The 16938-nt window shown below is 28.5% G+C and overlaps 1 protein-coding gene across 1 annotated transcript; it reads right to left on the bottom strand.

Annotated features, from left to right (window-relative positions):
* Positions 1-14077: 14077 nt before the first annotated feature.
* LOC120077145 (uncharacterized mitochondrial protein AtMg00810-like) lies at positions 14078-15712 on the bottom strand. Its single transcript, XM_039031050.1, has 4 exons — positions 15635-15712; positions 15405-15473; positions 14412-14802; positions 14078-14292 (listed from the first exon to the last, which is right to left on the bottom strand). Exons 1-4 carry the CDS (start codon positions 15710-15712, stop codon positions 14078-14080), a joined length of 753 nt encoding a protein of 250 aa, XP_038886978.1.
* Positions 15713-16938: the final 1226 nt, after the last annotated feature.

The raw sequence follows: 16938 nt of genomic DNA on the forward strand, positions 1-16938 counted from the left end.
TGAAATAAATTAAAAATAAAATAAAAGTAAATTTTCTTGGAGGGACTCTCACTTGTTCTTAATAAACTAAACAAAAAGGTAATTAGTAATTTTGATAATCAATAAAAAAATTATCATTATTATGGATAATTGATCTACATAATACACTTTAAAAGATAAAACTATAATGAATTAACAAAACTATTAGGTATATTTTTAACTATAGCAAAATATCATTATCTATCACGACATCTATCAATGTGTCAGTAACAGACATTAATAGATATCTATTAATTTCTATTATTGATAGATAGTGATATTTTCCTATATTTATAAATAAGTTGACTCATTTTCTAATATTTAAAAACAATGGTTGAAATATTAATCTATTATAATTATAGTCATGTTGTCCCTACTCAATCTTGAAGTATTTAAATTGGATTGTTATTTGGATCATTTGTTGAATTTTTGTTTAAAAAAATAGAGAAAAGGTTAATTTCTTAAAACATTTATTTACTTATTTTTAAGTATTAAATTAAAATAATTAATAGGTAAATATCAAGTTTTATTTTATTAAAAAGTATTTAAAAACTAACCGTAACTGTTTCTTTTTTTATTTTTTATTTTTAAAATTAAAATTTTTTTTCGTACAATTTCTTTACCAAGAGTTTCATCATTCTTAACTAAACACTTCGATTATTAGCTAAATTCAAAAAATAGAAACAAAACATGTTTTTTTTTAAAAAAAAATACTTTTTTTATTATTTTTTTATCAAGAGTTCCATCATTCTTAACTAAACATTTCAATTATTAGCTAAATTCAAAAAAATAGAAACAAACAATTTTATTTTTTTTAAATAATACTTTTTTTTTAATTTCTTAGAATACTCTTACAAAGTATTGATAACAAAAAAAGTTTAAATATTGCATTGCAAATATATATAGAGATAGTGCATATTGTTTAGGTACAATCTTCTTTGGTACATTTTTTTAAAAAATAAACTATACAGGTTTCGTAAAGATGGATGCGGTCCAATAACATTTCTAATTATAAAGAAATATTTTAGTAAACAATAAGTTTAAATTTATTTATTTTTTAAAGAGGCTTATTGTTCTACTTAAATCTATATCTATTTTGATTCTTGATACTAAATTTATAATATTATATTTACATATTTAAAATTGTAAATATTTCACTTTAATTTTTGTAGTTTGATTTTTATTTTTTTCCACAAAAACATATCTATTGCAAATCTTGAATACTAAAGTTATGAAAGATGACATCGAAAGTTGAAATCCACACAATGCAAGTCATTAGTAGAAATTTAATGATATAGATGCCTAAAATATTCTTTTTGTGCAAAATAATTCAATAACAAAAATAACATGAGAACTAAAACAAAACTATATAAATAAATAGTAACTAAAAATTAGTTATGATGGTTTGAGAACTCAAACAAACAAAATATAACAAAATCGTCTATCAGTGATAGACTACTATCATCTATCAGTGATGATGTCTATTAGTGTCTATCAGTGATAGATAATGATAGATTATTATCGTCTATCAATATCTACCACTGATTTTTGCTATATTTGAGAATATTTTCAGCAGTTTTGTCATGTATATGTGTATTAAATATACAGGAAATAGGGAAAGGACAGATTTGGCCTCTAATAATTAAGAAGTGCATAGAAGAATATGCATATGGGTTGTTGATGGAGAGACGCCCTCACACACCCATATGATAAAAGTATAAAGTAATGACAATATTTTATACATATTCCTCTGAGTAATACTTCTCAAAGAATATATTGGAGAATGAAAGTCTCCTGGATTATGCCCCCACCATTTGACTCTCTCTCTCTCTCACTCTTGTAGGGTCAAACCAGCTGCATTCAACCTCTCTAAACAGCTGTCTCCCTCAATAATATCTGTTCTTTTAAAATACATATTTATGAATATTTACTTTTCAATTTGGCCCCACTTGTTTCATGTATGTTAATGCAACAATGGGAAACCCTAGAACCAAAAAGTCTGGAAAATGAGTAAATCATCTTTCTTCATTTCAAATTCAAAGAAAAGCAAAATGGAAAGGTCCTTGGTTCTGATTCTCTGCTTCTCAGTTTTGGTCTCTTGTCATGTTCCCCTCATCCAATGCTTTCTTTTTTTAAAAAAAAAAAAAAAAACCAAATAAATAAAGGTACACTCTATAATCAAAGAAGGCTCCTCTCTTTACAAAAAGCGATTTTCATATTCTTTCTGATCTCTCTCTATTGTGGTGTTATCAGTTATGAACGTGTGACCTTAATTATTGGCCCAACCTTAAAGTTCATAGGGTGACTTTTATTTTTCTATTTCATTTTAGTTGAGATTTTTGTTCACATGGTTTAGAGTTTTCATGTTTTTTAGGATATAGTTGAAATGCATTTTCAAGTGTTTAATTTTAAAAATAATTAGAGCGTTTGGTAATCGCTCAAAATAGCTTTCGAATTGTATTTTCAATGATTTTTGTCAAATAAAAATGAATCTTTTAAAAAAATATTTTTTTCTCAAATTAATCCAAATGAACCCTATGTAACCTTTCTCGTACTAATTTTTGTTTTACTCAATTTATAAGTGGGTGACAATTTAAATCACATTTCTATATTTTGGTTGATATTTTACGAGAGAGATGATATAAAACTCTAGCTAATGTAATTTTTTATTTGTTACAGTTCATTGTCGAATATTAGACGTATCAATATTTTTTATACATTGACTAGCCAAAGATACTGATTTAGATTTTAGGTGTATAGTTGAGGAAGACCTTTGTATCCTCATTTTGGTTGTAGATCATTTGTTAAAAGGAAACATTATTAAGCTAGTGAATTTGGTTTAATCCCTTCCTTCTCTATCATTTTTATTCTAACAATTTTATATGATCTTGATACTTTGTTATTGTTATTAATTTTTGATAAATGGGTTGGCTTTAATTCATGCAAAACTTGGACAAGAGAACTTGCATCCACCTACACGTACTTCAACAATAAATTTGTAAATTGAAAAAATAGGTGACATACAAAACAGAAAGAATTAAACATTTGTGTGAGATTTGTCACATCAACTCTGATGCTAAATTATAGTTTCGAAAATATAGTGAGGGTTTAGAGAATAAGGAACTACGTCATCTTCAATAAGTGAGAATAATAAGGCATTTATTTGATGGTTAACCTAGAGTTTTTCATTTTTTTTGCATAGATAAGATCCGAAGAGCTTGAATTTTTGGATTAACCAAGGACTTCTTGGCTAGGAGTATGAAAGAAGCATGCCCCATGAGGTGAAAAACTTTGGTAATTAGGTCTAAACTTGTTTTCATTTTGAAATTGTCTCTTAAATCCAAACTTACTTATAATCACTTTTATAATTATTTTGTTTAGGGTACTGATAAGGTGCAGCGTAATCTGCATCTATTCTCATTCTCATCGCAGTCTTTTATTGGGTTTTGTCTTAGCTGCATGAGAGGTTGTTGTTTCTTTTGTTTAGTCTTCTTCTTTATTATTGTTATTATTATAAAAAATCATCTTTCCATAATTATGTAAAATCTGAAAGAGATCGAAAAAAAAAGAAAAAGAAAAAGAGGAACAGTACACACTGAAAATAATGTTTCAAAATATCAAATCTTTACCATTATTAATTTCTGCAAGGCGATTCTTGATCACATCACACATCATGTCTGATGCCAATTGAAAAGAAGTTCCCTTTAGACTGTGGCGTTTGTTTCTCTTCCACACAAGAAAACAGTTGTTTTGTCACATATATCTCATATTCATCTGAAAATAGGCGTGTTTTCAAATTTAGCTAAGTAAGTTAATTTGTAAATATAGCAAAATGTCATTTCTATCACTTGATAAATAGTGATAGACAGTGATAGATTACTATCATCTATCATTGATAGACACTCATAGATATCTATCAGTGTCTGTTACTATCTATCACTGATAGACAACGACATTTTATTATATTCGAAATATTTCCTACAAGTTTGTCATTTAAAATAATTGCCCAAATATACACTCTAACATTACCAATATTTCTTCATCTTTGACTCTATTATGTCTATAAAATAATTATATGCCTATTTCATAACATTATCTTTTGTTTCTATTTTTATAGAATATATATTTTGTATGGATGAGATATCTTTATTTTGTATTTTGTTTCAACCTAACTGTTGAAATACCTTGAATCTATTTGCTAGTGCTTTGAACAACTTCGTATGGAGGTCTCGCTGGTGGGGATTCGGGGGCAACGTCCCCGAAACCTATTTAGATTTTGTTTTCAGCATATTTATTTATTTGTAGTTATTTATGATTTTGACCCTAGGGTTTAGAGTAGTGCACTATATAAACTCTCTAACCCTAGAGGTGCCGTTTTGATGTAATTTTGAAAACATTCTCTCAAATAATATTGTTCTTCCTCTACCCGTGGATGTAGCTAACATACTATTAGTGAACCACGTATATCTGTGTGTTGATCTTCCTTATCTCTATATTCCTTTTTGTGTTCTTTAATTGTTGATTTCACAAACAACATATAATTATGTATGATAAAAAAAGTTGGCTAAAGTTAAAATCTTTACTTGAGAAAATGAAATGAATCGGTGATAAGGAATGTGTGAGAAAACTAACGCAATATATAGTATAAAAAGAAACCTAAAATATATATATTATATATATAATAATAATTATGCATACGTACGTACATACATAGTATTCAAAATTTGAATTGAATTTTGAAAATACATTTAGAAAGCCAATAATTTAAAAAAATGGCAAAATAAAAAATGTGAGCATCTACTAAATGACAGATAAATTACCAATGTCGTTGGTGTAATCGGCAGTTATCCTGATGAGACCAATATCGGCGTTGAAGAGATGTCCTGAGAATTTAGCCGATGACATGTAATTTGTCGAGATATTTAATCTCGATGAATTTTTGGACTATTGCTGACAGGTTTATATGTTGGGAAGTATTTATAAACTTTAATTTTTTTAAAAGGTTAAAAAAAAAAATCATCCAACAATTATCAAACCCAATCTTAATTATTATCCTACTGAAATCACACTATATGAATCGGTCACAAAGGTCTTAATTTAATTACCTTTGGAAGATCCGAATATGTTCAAAGACATCTTTTATTGTCGGATTTTGCAAAGAAATGTAATAAAAACATGCATTGTGGTGCTATGAACACAGAACTGCACAAACCGACATTAATTTAAAATTGACAAAAAAAAAAAAAAGAAAAATACAAATTAATATTCATAAGGTCAATTAAATTAAAAAGAAAAAAAAATTGCATGAAATTAATTTCTTTATGGAAATTAAATGGACAATACGCATGTGTTTGCCCATTACTTCATGATTGTTGATATTCAATTCGATTGAAAGAATTAAACTGACAAGAATTTTGAAGTAATTCTCATAAAAGTTTTTTTGTCCATTTTTAATCATTTAGGACCATTCCATCTAACTAAATAAAAAATAAGAAATAATAATCATTCAGGGACCATTGTATTAACTACTTTGTTTTTGTTTTTATTTTCTTAATTTATGAATCTATGAAATATTTATTTTGTAACTTTTTAGAATTTGAGTCAAATTTAATCAACTATAAAAGTTACAAGAACAAGGAAAAAAAAGGAGAATTTAATGGTACTCTTGAATTTGTCATGGTGATTATTTTTTTTTAGTTATTTTCACATATGAAAAAGTGAGTAAAGTTATTTATAAAAATTGTAAAATATTATTTTCTATCCGTGATAGACATTGATAATGGATATTGATAGACATTTATCAATGTTAGATATTGACAGATGTCGACCAATTTCTATTACTATACACAATGACATTTTGTTATATTTCAAAATATTTCCAACATTTTTATCATTCAAAATAATTACTCTTAATTTATAGTCTAAACGTGATTTTAGTAAATTTAGGTTTGATAGACAGTGACGTTTGCCATATTTGAAGATATTTCTAGCAGTTTTGCCATTTAAAACAATTACCCTTAATTTTTAGTCTAAACTTGAGTTTAGTAAATTTAGGTTTATGATATTTGAGATTGAAAGGTTTGATTTTGTGTAATTTATGTTTAGGATATGGAAAAATCAAACATAATGTCGCTATTAGAAAAACTTTTAATATTTAGAATATATGAGATGATTTGAATGACTTTTAAAAATAATTAGAGTTGTCCTAAATTCCTAACCACCAGCCTCTCAAACTTATTTTATTATAGCTGGTGAATTTTGAAGTGTTTGTTTTAATCAAAAGATTTTGTAGCCTCTTTTTCAATTCTAAAAATGTTCTATTCATTTCAAAACTCAACAACCCCTATTATCTCATGCATTATTTAGTCATCAAATAAATGAAAAATAAAAAGGATATTACTCTATTATCTCATGCATCCCTCAATTTCTTTTTTAGTGACAATAAGTCAACAACAATGATACAAAGTTTTTGTAGACTAAAATAAAACGTTTAAGGTTTATTAAATAAACCATTCATTAAAAAAAAAGAAAAAAAAGTTAGAAGTAGATAATAAAACAAAGAAACTCACGAAGAAGTAGATAATTAAACAAAGAAACTCATGGATAAATAAATTACAAACACTCCTCTCATCTATGGATTTCTTTGTTTTGTTATCTGCCTACATATATTTTCAAAATTCAAAGTAAGTTTTGTAAATTAAAATAAAAAATAAAAAACGTTTTTTTTTTTTTTTTTGAAATTTTGCTAATAATTCAATCAATTTTTTCATAATAAAAAATGAAAAACATTTTAAAGAAACGATAAAAAGAACATAGTTTTAGAAAACTAAGGAGGTATTTGGGACGAGAAAGAGAGTTATTTAATCAAGGAGTCCATAATGTAAGAAGTTAGTAAGTCATGTAATTAATATTTTTTTAGTCGTGAGATCTTTAAAAACTCGTTGGATCAACAAAAGAGTACTGACATTACAACTATACTATTCCTTAACTTCTACTCGATCGAGTTAGTGCATGTATGGAAGTGATTTTAGAATTGCCAAAATCACTTTTTTAATTTTTAAAATGATATAAAAATACATTTTCAATCTCTCAAAATTAATCTAATATTAACGTTTACACTTTTAAATGCAATTTTCATATCAATTTTGATGGATTTAAAACATATGTCTCATAATGATTTTAAAAATAACAAAAGTGATTAACAATTTTAGAATTACTCCCAGACATGCCTTTAGACCATGGTATTAAATTTTCATCGACATGTCGATATTTTCATTGATATTTCCATATTTGCATGAGTTCGATATTTCTATTAAACCGTCGAAAAATACATGAAACACAAAAAAAAAAAAAAATGAGCATCAAAATGCCACTAACATAAATATAATATAAATAGTATATATGTTTACTTATTTGAAAATAATAAAATGTTTATTTACTAATTTAAATTTATCTTTTAAACTTTTTATTTTTTTAATATATATTTTTTAAAAAAATATCCATCAAAATCGACATTTTATCAATATTTTCATCGAAATTTTTAGTAAAATTAAAACCTCGATATGACATTTTAAACCTTGCTTAGATATGACCTAAAAGTTAGGAAAGAAATATAAAATAATTAAGGTTAGGAGTTTTAGAATGGGATTAAGAAGAAAGTGATGGGTTATAGAAAGGAAATGAGGTCATTAAACATTGACACATGGAACAAAGTTGTAGGCTTGGTTTGAAGTTGACAAGAGAGAAGAGGAAGGCCCGTTGTTCAAAAAGAGAGAATAATAAATGCAAATGGAGCAGAAGGGAACAGAGTTTTTTTGGCAGAAGATGGGAAGGGAGTGATGTGAACCATGAAGAAATGATTTTGTAATCGATTGCTTTATGATTGAAGAAGAAGGAAAAATAAATATATATATATAAAAAAAGTAAAACTTCTGCCTTGGGGAAAGAGAATGTGGGGCACCCCACCCCATAAGCCTCAAACTCTTGCTTTTTGTTTAAAGTCCTTCAATCTTTGCATTTTCTTTATATAATATTAAACATATTCATCAAGTATTAATTAAAATATAGCTTTTGGATTTGGTAGTTCGTTTAATATGGTATCAATTAAGTTGTTTTATCTGTAACTAAATTAGTTAAGACATATACTTTCATGTAAAAGATTTTAAGATTTGGAATCTCTCTACTATCAAATGTTGTGGGTTGAATTTAACGAAAAAAAAACCATATTCGAAGAAACAATATGATAAAATAGATTTCTCTTGATTTAATATTGATAATTATTGTACCTTCTGCAAATTTAGTGTTAATATATTGATAAAATATTCTATGTATGTAACCAATTAGATTTGGTGTTGGGGGAATTTACAAATAACATGAAAATTTGAAGTAAATATTAAGTAATAAAGACATATATAATGGTGCGAGTATCACGCTCTCTTTTAGGAGATTCAAGTCATTTGCAGTGTTGTCGTATTTTTTTCTTATATATCAACTATTTGTGCAACAAATATCCTCTATCTTATCTTTTCTAGGATAGAACAATCAAACTAAAACTTTATGTAGCTCAAGTTACTGTGCATTGAAAGGCTGAACTCAGAGCTCCACAACAAAGAATACCCTTTTTTGGGTAATTACTCTTAAAATAACAAAAGAGATAAAATTGTTATGGAATCAACAAATAAAGAAAACAAAAAAAATGTAAAGTAAAGCAAGAAATAATCAACAAAGAGATTTACATTGTTTACTAACAATATGTTAACTACATGCACAGGCAGAGGGAAAACAACTTGAGAGAATATAAAACAAATTACAGAGTAATGACATCTTTAGAGTTAGAGAGTTTATATACTACACTTTTCTAAATTATAGAGTTTAAATTGCCAAAAATGAATTGAAACTTAGGTTTTTGTATTGCTAAAAATGAATTCAAGTACGAGGGTAAGTGAGATTTGTATAGTTAATCATCTGAACGTCAGATATTAAATTCGAGGCATTTTGACAAAAATAAGTGAAAAAGATAAAAAGTGAAGGATGGTTTTTAAGGTACCTAAGGGTAGTGGGGGGTAGAGTGAGCTTTCACATCGTGCCTTGTTATGGGGACTGACCCATTAGAGGTGTTGACATTGTCCTTCACCAAAGTCGCCGACCCCCCCTATTGTCTCCTTCACATTTAATTAAAAGTTCTCTCTCTCACTTCAATATACACTCACATTTATGTCTCCCTTTCTCATTATTTTTAGTTTTAAGATCACGAAGATTCCAATATTTGATCAATAATGTATTTTTTAACCAAGTTGAGTTATGTCTAGATTCGTTCATTTGATCTCAATCAATATGTTAAACTTTTTTATGTCTTTCTTCTTGCTAGACATTATATCTTTATGTGTGAATATGTTAAAATATGTCTTTATGTTTCTTTTAAACACTCTCACACACACATAAATTAAGTCTCTCTTTTTAGAGACGACAAATGTGAGGATGAAAATTTGAACTTCTATACATGTGTTTCATTCAATATGTTATGTACCCAAAGTGTGTTTTTATAACATTTTTTTTAAATTCAATAACATGTGAAGATTTTGAAATCAAACATCTCTAGTCTTTTTGATCGAGGGTATATATACTTAAATTAGTTGAGTTATATTTAGATCGGATACATATCAGTTACTTCAACATTCTCTTCCAATACAAGTTAATCAAAATTGATCACAAAATACTCTATATAGAATATTAAGGAGTCTATTAACTTAAGTTTAGAAAAGTTATGAATGGTCTGTTCAATTATTCTCCTATTTGGGAGACATGATTTGAATAAGGAGTTTGGCTCATAATGCCACAAGAATGTTGAAGCTCACTCCATGAATAGGAAGAGTAGACAAATAGTTCCTTGAAGTATTGGTTCAGTATTTTGAATAATGAGGATTATCACTTTCCTCACCAGCCAAAGAAATACTTAATTTAATATGATAAATTTTCTTAGAAGAGTAAAGTGTAGATACGTAGATAACATGAACATATTTCAATTGGCACAAAACATATATTTTAAATAAGGATATTTTTTATATATAGAAAAAAATGTCAAACTATTAACTGAAATAGAAAAAAAAATCTGATAGACACTGATAGACTTCTATTAGTCTCTATCAGAGAAGATTAAAATTTTGCTATTTTGTGTAAATAATTTTTCTTATTTTTTATTTTTAAAAATCTCCTAATAAAAAAGTCAAAGGTTCGAATCTATCCTACTCAATTGTGTATTAAAAAAAAAAAAAAAAACATAACTACATGGAAACCGATCAATTACATAGATAAAGTAAACTTCTTACTGCACACAATAATGAACCACTTGTAATTTTCTGTCATTTGTAATGTAATATATTAATTTGGAGATATAATTTATTGTATAATAAATTTGGGTTAGAATCGATTAATATTGCGCTAGGGCTCTCCAAGGGTAGGGCCTGAATGTATGAAAGTACTCCCCAAAGGTTGGAACATAACTAAAATAAAACTACTCTTTAACAAATCGAACTGTGTAGGGCATTTTACACATAAACAAAATGTTAAGACAGTTATCTAGATTGATATAAGGTCTTCGACAGGTTCTAAAAAAGAACAATAATATACTTTTGTGGAGAGAGGTGGTGGTACTGTAAATTTTATCAATGAAAAAAAGAAAAGAAAAACTGTTTAGGTTTAAGTTTATCAAATTGTTTTGATTTCTTATTCCCTATAAGTTGTTAATCTTCATACACATAAGATTTTTCTTGTTCTTATTTACTTTGTTTCATTTTTTTCCCCTTTATTAGAGTTTATGTATGTATAAATCCATAATTTTTGTATGGTGCAGACTTGGAAATGCAGCACCCCATGTCTATTGGGCTTATCCAAAAACTCAAGCACTGGGCTTATGGCACCTATTCAAGATTGCAAACCAGCTAGACTTTGATTAATGATCACCAGAAACTGTTTATGAGACCAAACTATGTAAGCCTTTCTTATGATATTACTCCCATCAAAGTATAGTTTAGACATCAATTAGTATCTCGATTAGTTCTACTTCTATATATTCCTCCATAATCTTGAACTTTAAGAAAATACTCTTTATTAATTTCTTTATTACTATAATTTTATTTTTCATCTTTTAAATAGATCGAGAATGACTCAATAAGCTAAGTAACATTGAATGTGCATGAAATGAAAGTAAATCTTATATAATGATTTAGGTTGCTAAATGGTTCATTTTAAAAAAAAACAAAGTCACACATGTGTGTATATATGCAATTTATTTTATTAATTAAAATGAAATGACCAACTAAAAACTATAGGATACGTCAAAGAAAACATATATGGTTAAACTAGTTAAGGTATTATAATCTTGATTAAGGTTTAGTTTGAGATTGTTGTAACTCTTAAAATAATTGTTGGCAACTGTATTTTTTTTTTAAATAGTTATAAAATGAAGTAAATTAATGTTTGACAAATATCAGTTTGAAAGCTAAAAAAGTAAATTAAAGTGTTTGGTAAATAATATTAAATTGTTATGAAATAGCAATAATGACTAAATAAATCTCCTATCAAAATTTGCTTAATTTTTTTTTATGGATAATTTATATTTTTAAATTATTACTTAAAATATTATATCATATATGCTTTCAACGTAAATTTATATTTTGTTTGCTCTAGATTATTTTATTGGTGTAAAATTATGTGTTAAATATAAGAGAAATGGGTGCAATTTTTTTTTTTTTTTTATAAAAAATATACCATATTATTTCAAGAAAAAATGGGTGGCATAAGCATTAAACTAATCCACCTAAAAAATTATGATATATAAATAGGTTTAGAGATGAATATACTGAATATACATAACCATTTTTAGTTAATAAATTAAAGAATAAAAAAGAAAATTGAAAATATGTCATGAAGTAATAGTTGATTCTACTCGATTTTAGTTTTAAAGGCTAGTATGGAACTAATTTTTTTTAAAAAAATGAGAATTAGCATAGGATAAAAAAAGTGATTATACCGACTTCATTCACAATATTCAATCTTACCAAAACACTCAAAGAAATTAAGATTATTAGGTAATCACTATTAGAATTCTTAAAAGCAATCTCAAAAGGTTAGAGGTTTATATCTCTATATTGCATTTTCTTAAACTAAGAAACAAGTTAGGTGCATAGATTTTAAAATTAATTCAAAGTCAAATTAAATAATTAATAAAAATTAACAAGCATAAAATATTTTTTTGATAAAATATTAATTTATACACTAAAACTTTGGAGTCATGTCAATTAAAACTTCAAACTTAGTAATTATACCAATTTAAATCTTAGACTTTCATATATAAGCCAATTTATACCAGTTAAACTCCAATAATTGATAATTATTTTCACTTAATTCTATTAAAAATCAAATCAAAATCATTTACATAAAAATTATTCTTCTCTTTATAAGTCCTAAAGTAGCAAGAAAAGTGTAAGCTATTTCTTCTTAAATAAGGTAGGAAAAACTAGAGGAAAGCAAGAAGTCGAAAAACTATTAAAATTTAGATTTAGGTGTTGTATCAATTTAAACCCTAAAAATTTTTGTAACTGTATTAATTTATACAATTGGTTTTATTCTGTTTGAATAAACATCGTGTGAGATTTATAACTTTATTAATACTAAAATTTCATAGATGGATAATTTAGACTCTCAGTTAAGACTTTCACTGTAAATTTTTCATGCCTCAATTTCAATCATTCATTTTTGTTAACCTAATATTTGAAGAAGTCTACAATGTGTAAAAATTGAGACAATTTTCAAATGTATTCATAATAAAAAGTCTAAATTAATTCACTTATGAAAAATTCAATGTTTAATTTGAAACATCATGATGTGTTTCGAACTAAGTTTGAAAGAGGTTGTTAATCGATATACTTATCGATTGCTGCATCGATAATCTCTTCAACACCATCAAAACTTTTGAAGGTGCACCGAGACTGTATTAATTTATCCAAATATGTCATTGCAGGAATCAACATGGATAACCGTCGAGTTGATGAAATCGCTTTGAGATGGGGTATCTCCTCACAAAATTTCCCTCTCACATATCTTGGAGCCCCTCTTGGTGGTAAACCCACTTCACCGATTTTTTGGGAGTCCTATTGAAAAAATTTACATAAAGCTGAACAACTGAAAAAATAAGACTCATATTTTCAAAGGTGGTAGATTGACTTACTCTTATTCAATCTTCTCTGAGCAATCTCCATACATATCTACTTTCCACTTTCAAAACTCCCAATTCTGCGTGCAAGCTCATTGAGAAACACATGACGTCTTTTTAATGGAGAGGTATCGATCTCAATCATGATCCACGTTGGGTGAGATGGTCCAAGGCCATGACACCTAAGAGCAAAGTGCTCGAAATTAAGCTAAATACATAATGGATAATATATTCTTAGATACATTTTCAATACATGAATTTCTAATTTCTAAATACATGCATTTCTAGATATATGTAATTGTTCAAGTGCATAAACGCTAAGTATACATTTACTTCATTTATTTTGTGTCTTTTAAGAAATGTCTCTTAAGTATTATGTAATGGACACAAAATAAATGGAAAGTATACTATGAAAGATGTATTTATCAAGTGTGTATTTACAAGGAACTATACAGGGGTATAAATACTGTATTAACACCCTAAGAATAGAGCCTAACTAAATTAACCAAAGCCTAAAGATTCTCCAAATGAGACCTAGTATACAGGAGACTTAGTATTCACATGACTTAGTATACATTCACACTCTCCCTCAAACTTAAGGTGGTAAGGTAGGAATCAACTTGGTTTATTAAGTAGTTGGAGAAAACGATCAGGAGGCAAAGCTTTGGTGAGAATGTCAGCGAGTTGCTCATTGGTAGAAATAGAGCATAACATCAGAGTTTCGCTTAGGAGATGATGACGAACAAAATGACAATCATTCTCAATATGCTTGGTGCATTCATGAAAGACATCATTGTGAGCAATCTGAATGGCACTACGATTGTCACAGTGAAGTATAGTGGCAGACGACTAAAGGACACTCATATCAGCAAAAAGCCAACGAAGCCACAAGAGTTCTGATGTAGCATCAACCAGAGCATAATATTCAGACTTCGTACTAGAATGGGAAACAATGCTCTGTTTCTTATTGCACCAAGAAATGAGAGAATCACCAAGGTAGAAACAATAATCGGAGGTAAAATGTCGGTTAGTAGGATAACCAGCCCTATCAACATCAGAATAGCCTGATAAAACCAGGGAAGACTGGGAAGAAAACTAAAGTCCATGCCCCAAAGTACATTTGACATAATGAAGAATACGAAGAATAGTAGTAAAATGTATGATCTGAGGGGCAGCCATGAACTGGCAATGTGAACAACATATGCTATGTTAAGACAGGTGACTGTCAGATAAATAGAATTGTCGAGAAGCTGACGATAGAGACCGACATCCTCATGTGGAATTCCATCAAATAGAGTCAAGCAAACATTGGGATCAAGTGGTGTTGGAGTTGTAGCAGAGTCAGTAATACCAGAGCGCACCAAAAGATCTGAGGCATAATTTACTTGAGACAACGAATAACTGGTAGAGCTCAATGATACTTCAAGGCCAAGAAAGTAACTGAGTGAACCCAAGTTCTTCATTTCAATGTGTTCGCCAAGATAGTGTTGTAGATCAGAGATAGCTTGAGGATCATCCCTAGTAATAATTATATCATGAATATACAAGAGAAGAAGAATAATACCATGAGTTGTCTACCACGTAAATAGTGTCATGTCATGAGAACTGGATGTATATCCAAGTTGAATGAAAGTGGAATTAAAAGTTACAAACCAAGCTCGAGGGGCTTGTTTCAAACCATACAATGCTCGTCGGGGGAGGTATACTTTTCTGCGATGGACAAGAGACACCTAGGGGCGGTTGCATGTATACTTCCTCCTATAAGGTCCCATTAAGGAAGGCATTCTTGACATCCATTTGAAAAAGTGGCCATTGTTTAGCTGCAACAACTGCTAAGAGACACCAAACAGATGTCATTCGTGCCACAGGTGCGAAGGTCTCTTTGTAATCGATCCCATACTCTTGAGAATATCCTTTTTCTACCAATCGAGCTTTATAACGCTCAAAAGAGCTGTCAAAGTGAGTCTTAATCTTGTAGTCCCACTTGCAACTAATGAATTTCTTTCTAGGAGGTAAGTCAACATAGTCTCACAAAAGTGAGTGCTTGCAGTTCTTTTTTCATAGCTTGCTACCATAGAGGATTAGTATTTGCCTCACAAAAGGAGGTAGGTTCAACAAAGGAAATGATAATAGAAAAACAGTGAAAATCTTGAAGGTGAGTAGGAGGTGCCCTTACCCTAGTGGAGCGTCGAACATAATAGGTAGGGTCATGAACAGGTCCACATTCCACAGGTGGGACAGACGACTAATCAAGGTCAACAGAGACAAGCACAGACTGTTCAAGCTCAGAATCATTAGAAGATGCAGAAGAGGGTAAAAGATTAAACGAACCGTTAGAATCATAGGGAAAAGGACTCAAGAAAGAATCATGAAAGTTTGAAAGACTAGAAAATATAGTGTGCTAACAAAAAGTGACATGGCGGGAGATGCACAATCTGTTAGAGAGAGGGTCCCAACAACGGAAACCTTTGTGTTCAGTTCCATAGCTAAGAAAGCAACAAAGATGTGTTGAGAATGGCCTAAACTTGCAATTCGTAAATGTTGTTAACATATTTTATTTATCAATAAACATGTTGTTGAGTTTTTTTTATTTAATAAATTACTATTGATATTTTATCCTTCTATGAAAATCCAATAAACGAATCCATGGCTATAACATGAATACTTGATGATATTTCATGAAATACTCGATGCTCGATGCCATACTCAATGGTAATCGTTGCATTTACTCGATGATATTTGATGAAATACTCGATACTCGATGCTTGATGCCCTACTCGATGGTTGATGGCATTTATTCAATGGTATTTTTCTGAAATATTTGATGTTTGATGATGCTCGATATTATACTCGATGCTCACTAGCATACTCGATGTTGGTTGCTTGCTGATACTCGATGAGTTTTGCCTAGTTCAAGGCTGTCTAAGCGATTTAGAAGTCTTTTGACGTTGGTTTTACTGATTTATGTAATAGTTGTTGGAAGGTACCAATGCGTAGCAGAAGTTACCAGGATCCATAAGCACTCTAATTCATTAATTTTGGCAGAAAAGAAAACATGTTTCACTAGAAATAAATGGGTTTCAAGATATATCTTTAAAGAACTTCCTTTAAGATCGAATTTAGCTGTAAATCTCCTCTGAATCTTGTTGTAGACCATCCCAATATCTTCCCTACCATCCTCTGGTGCTCTAGATTGAGTAATGGGACTCAAAATAAGCCTGAATTAAAGGAATTTGGAGATTAACTCACAACAGAAACCCAACGTGAAGAACAACTTCTTCTCTTGAATTTTTCAGAAAAATTGATCGATTGCATTCACTTCAAAACACTCCAATCTCTTCAATATATTGCAGACATTCATCCAAAGAGATTTTTTGCATGAGACGCAGCTCATGCTTGGAGTTAATGAAGGTTGAAGTGGTTGGTTGTTAGTGAGCTACTTGGAAGAAGACAAGGGAAAATCCAATTTTTCCATTTTTTTAATTTTTCTTCTTTTTCAATTTTAATAAATTGATTTCATAAATCAATTTATTTAATAAAATTGAAAATATTATTAATTTTACAAAATTAATTTCATAAATTAATTTTCTTAATAAAATAATAAATAATTGCTTAAACAATTTAAATAATTCTAATTAATTTAATATTAAATATTAAATTAATTTTACACAATTCCATCTTCAAATATTTAAATCATATTTAAATCATAT

Source organism: Benincasa hispida, chromosome 1 (genome assembly GCF_009727055.1).
Source record: "Benincasa hispida cultivar B227 chromosome 1, ASM972705v1, whole genome shotgun sequence".
NCBI classification, from domain to species: Eukaryota; Viridiplantae; Streptophyta; class Magnoliopsida; order Cucurbitales; family Cucurbitaceae; genus Benincasa; species Benincasa hispida.